The 5,076-nt window shown below is 34.5% G+C and overlaps 1 protein-coding gene across 1 annotated transcript; it reads right to left on the bottom strand.

Annotated features, from left to right (window-relative positions):
• Positions 1–1,238: 1,238 nt before the first annotated feature.
• LOC306652606 (endogenous retrovirus group K member 19 Env polyprotein-like) lies at positions 1,239–4,649 on the bottom strand (the record flags this gene model as incomplete). The annotated part of the gene is made up of 2 exons (XM_079125408.1): positions 1,239–1,246; positions 2,861–4,649. The coding sequence occupies 2 exons, from the start codon at positions 4,647–4,649 to the stop codon at positions 1,239–1,241; spliced, it is 1,797 nt and encodes a 598-aa protein (XP_078981534.1).
• Between the last annotated feature and the right edge of the window lie 427 nt (positions 4,650–5,076).

The raw sequence follows: 5,076 nt of genomic DNA, 5'->3' as shown, positions 1-5,076 counted from the left end.
CCAACCAAAAATACTATAAAAAGAAAATTAAGATTTTTATTTGAAGATAACATAAAAAATCTCCATGATAAAGTTTAAAAGAATTCACAACTTAAATCTGACACTACAAAAGATACTCAGTAAAATATTTCAAAAATACACGAAGAAAATGCAAAAACCAAAAGCAGAAACAACACTAGAAGGATACTCAAAGGAGACTCAGTTCAATTTGAAAACTTTAAATAAACAAAAATGACAGGAAATAAAAAAGCATCTTTCAATAATAATGCTGAACACAAATTGTTCAAACTCATCAATGAGAACCATAGGCTTGCAGATTGAATTGGAAAACAAGTCCCAATTTTATGCTGTCTTCAAAAGACTTACACATAAAAAAGACATCCACAGAATGAAGGTGAAAGTTTGGGGAAAATACAGTATTCATGTTGTCTTCCTAAACAAGCAGGGGTTTCTTTTCTCATATTAGATATATTTGAATTTAAAGCAAACTTAATCAGAAGAGACAAAAAAGGCATTCTATTGTGCCTAAGGGTACCATTCAAGAAGAACGAGCAGTCATTATGTTTATGTCCTAAAATGAGCAGCTACATATACCACACAAACTTTTCTGAACATAAAGAATCAAATAGGCCAAAACATAATAATACTGGGGAACCTTAACACACCCCTCTCAACATTAGATATATAACCCAAACCAAAAATAAATAAAGATGCTACATACAACTAAAAAAATCTAGACTTAACAGACATAAAGAATATTTAATCCATCAGTGACTCAATATAAATTCTACATAGCACATAAAACATTTTGCAAAATATAATTAGAATTCAATGATAAGACAAAAAGTAGAAAATACTCAAACACCTGGAGACCAAATCATTGCAAATCATTTTATTGAATGATTAATGCATTGCAGTATGAATCAGTGGTGAAATAAAAAAATCCTTAGAAGTAAATGAGAATATGGTATGACATCAAAACCTATTGGTCACTATGAAGGAGGACATAAGAGGAAAGTTTATATTATTGAGCTCATTTATTAAATAGGTAGACACCAAATAAATAAACTAACATTTTATCTCAAGGCCCTAGACAAAGAAGAACAAATCAATAACAATATCATTAGATACCAGGAAATAAAATCAGAGTCCAACTCAATAAATTTGACATTATATAGACAATTAAAAATCAATGAAAAAAGTTGGTTCTTTGAAACACTAAACTAATTTGATAAACTTTAGCTCACTAAATATAGGAAAAAGGGAAAAATGAAAAAAAAATTTAAATTCATGATGAAAATATCACCACAAGCCCTACTGAACTAGAAAGGAGTATCAGAAAGTACATTGTTCTTATACTCCCAATGTGTTATAATATTCCTAGATATGTATGACCTAATCAAACTGAAACAGAAGAATCTTGAAAATTTGAAGAGATCAAATTCTAGTAATGAAATTGAAGAAGCCATAAAAAGCGTACCAAAAAGAAAAGTTTAAAATTGGATGGATCCTCATTCTACCAGGCTTTTAAAGAAGAACAAACATCAATCCTCCTCGAATTTTTGTATAACAGAGAAAAGTAAGAAATGTTTTCAAACTAATTCTATGAAACTAGTAGCCCCCAATACCAAAATCAAAGTCATATCAAAGAATGAAAACTTCATGCTGATATCCTTGATGAACATAGATGCAAAATAATCTTACTAAAATATGCCGGGGACCAGCCCAAGCAGCAGAGTCCAGGGGTCCTTGATGGCCTGAAATGTAAAAGCCCCGAGAGATTAGGCGGCGCAGCGTCGGCGATGGACAGCAACCACACAGACTCAGGTCAGTGTTAGGTTGCTGACAAGTTTATTGAATTCTTCTTACAGTTTTTATACCCTTACACTTTTCACTAAAAATATTTATGACTTCATATGAAGAAGAAAGTTCTTAGAAGTTTATCAATAGATAACAGAAGCTAGGTCTGCACAGTTAGCCAATTAGCGCCACCTGGCACATTCATCTTATTTGACATTTCCCCACAATGAACTATCCTTGACTCGAAACTTACAAAAGCAAGTTGATGTATACCACTTTTTTCTTTGAAGTTTAACTTCTATTTGATCTCTTACCGCTAAGACTAATTATAACTTCTAGTAATTTGTTATTAATTTTTCATGACTATAATTACATGTCTATGCTATGTTAAATCATATTATACTATTAAGAACCAAGTTATTGTCTTCAGAGTAAAAAATCTTCATCTAAAAGAACTAAAACTTTTCTTTTGAACTAAATATAATGTATTTCTGTGGGAGGCTCATTACTTTGTAGAAGAAACCAGATGTAATAAATATGTTGATCACTGAAGCTAAGAGAATCACTTATATGTAACTAGATGTCTGGAAATCTTGTAAAAGTTAACAAAAACATCACAAGACATATTGCTTCAGAATGTCCACCATTCCCTATAGGAATATTAGTGCTTTGTGTAAACAAATGAACTTTATTTTACTGGAATTGAGTTAACTCATATGAACTGTTTGTGTTCCCATCATCCTTCAACCGAAGAACTTTATTAAACATGATTAATCCACGTGATATTGTGAGTTCTGGTGAAAAACAAGAAAGGAAGAGAGATTAACACTCTGAGGAAGGGGCTCCAGCTTTACTCAACTTACGACGAGTCCTTGCCAGCGTCTTCCAGGGAAAGCCTTAGCAGAGCCCAACTTAGGACGAGTCCTTGCCAACATCTTCCAGAGGAAGTTTCCAACCTCTGGCATGGACTGTTATCCGCTAGGCACATTCCCCTGGCATGAGTTCTATACGCCAGGCGCCCCCGCAGTTCCCCCTTTTTTGTTTTGAAGATCAAAAAGACCTTTTTGAATTTGAAGGCCCTTAATAGCCCTTGTTAAAAGTCGAAGGATGACTGGAAGACAAAGAATCATCATAAAAATGCAAAATCCAATTAGAGCAAATTGTAGAATAGTGTTAAAAAGGGTACTATCAGTAATAGTTTTCTTAATATTAGTAAAAATTTCCATGGGAAGGTTGGCATCTGGAGCAACAGCAAGATGTGCTTGACTCAAATCTTTTATTTTTTGTTGCAAATCTAAGATATCCGGAGCTAAATTAGTATTATTCCATATACCTTTAAGATGATTTTGAACCTCAGACCAATGAGTAGTGTTATCAGCTTCTAAAGGAGTAACACAAATCCATTTGTAGTTAGCATGACACCTAGTGGTCATTCTGGTTTGTATATTCTGAATCTTATTCCCTATAAAAAGAACTGCTTCTTCAAGAGCATTGATCCGAATCTCCAATTTCTTATCAATTTGCTCCTGGGTAGCTAGAGCCACGGAAACATTATGTGAGAGATCATTAACATGAGAAGCAGTATGGATTTGCTGTACTAAAGCAGTAGTTGAAACTGCTAATGCTGTAATGATACTGATTAAAGCTGTAATTCCTAAAATTAGCGCTGCCACAAAACGTTTTGGTCTCATTAATTCATTTAGGTTTTTTAGAATTTCAGTCCCTGGATCATCATACCAAGTCTCTTTTAAAGTTACAGGTAGAATAACATAAGGAGGTTGATGTACAATAAAGAATACCTTTAAATCCTTGTCAAATGTAGAGTTAATGCAATTAGTTAACACACAATTCTTACATCGTATGTCATAGGCATCATTGTTTTTTGTAATGTTAACATTAGAAACAGAACCTAATAAGATAGCATGAGGAGCATTAATGCAAGCTCTAATATTATAAGACTCAACCTTAGTAGTCTCAGGCCTATTTAATTTCACTACATCAATGGCTGCAAGCAATCTATATAAATCTGGAAAATATGAACGTTTGTCATGTTTAAGAACAGATTGAAAAGCCGGAGTTACCCAGCCGGGAGTAAACCACCTATGTAGGGGCTCTCCAAAACCTAACTCTTTTGATCCAGAAAGAGTATACGTTCCATCTAGCTTTTGATTTTCCTCAAGTATTTTTGGTTTATAATCAGTCCAGGGAGAAGATACAGAAAAATCTTTGATTAAAGTATGAGAATCCCTTGGGTTAAATATTACAGCTGATTGTGAAAACCCACAAGTAATCCATTTGGGAAAATCAACATGGATGTCTATAGTATTCCAATAACCATCTGGATGCTTAGCCTTTGGTTCACATTTTGTAACCATTTCAGGAAGACTTTCATTTATATAAGTTTCATTATAATTATTATAACCAATTGATATCATTTCTAAAGTCCAAATATATCTTTTAACTGGATCGAACTTGGGAGAATCAGTTAAATAAGTTCTATAACTAAGAGGAAGACATCCTAATGGCAAATGTATATTATCCAGAGAAAAGCACAAAGGAGTCTCTTCCGTCAATCCATGAAAATTAACTGTATCTGCCATCTTATGAGGAATAAAAGAATCAGATACACCTCCCATGAGTTCTGGATGACTAGTAAATATTTTTACGTTGGGTCTACCCCACGAGCTTGCATGAAGCAATGGCGGATTAGGAAAATAGGTCCAATAAGCCTTTTCGGCGTCAATTTGGTCATTCATAGCATGTACAGGCAACACCTGAACAGTGAGCAAGGAAAGCATAGCCAAAAAAACCAGTTCAGGTGTTTTAGTTTTACCCGAACTAGTCACCATACGCTCAGCCTCAGAAGTTAAACGTTTTAATTGTCCCCATGATGGAAAGGGAGAATGACGAGTGGAGTGAGCCTGGGGAAGACGCAATTCGTCCAATCTTCGTGTTAAAACATCATCCGGGATCGAACTGGTCGGGTAGGGTGTTCGAGAATTCCTCCTCCTTCTCGGGTGACGTCTTTTGTTTGACTTCATCTGCATTGATGTGTCTGATCAATCTATCAGGAATCCACAGCGGTGTTTCTGCGTCCTGTGGAAAAACACAAGCATAGCCTCGACCGGATGTTAAAAGAACATCAGGTCCTTTCCATTGTCCTGTAAGTAAATCTTTCCATTTAACCATAACAGCTGGATTGGGACTTTGTTGTTCCCAATGTCTCATCATAGGAGTTATTCCTTGTTTATCAGCATTTAAATGATTAAGAACAAA

This window comes from Sciurus vulgaris, assembly GCF_902686455.1.
Source record: "Sciurus vulgaris genome assembly, contig: HiC_scaffold_593_arrow_ctg1, whole genome shotgun sequence".
NCBI lineage: Eukaryota > Metazoa > Chordata > Mammalia > Rodentia > Sciuridae > Sciurus > Sciurus vulgaris.
Note: the sequence above shows the minus strand (reverse complement) of the source record. Positions and strands in the feature narration are given on the sequence as shown.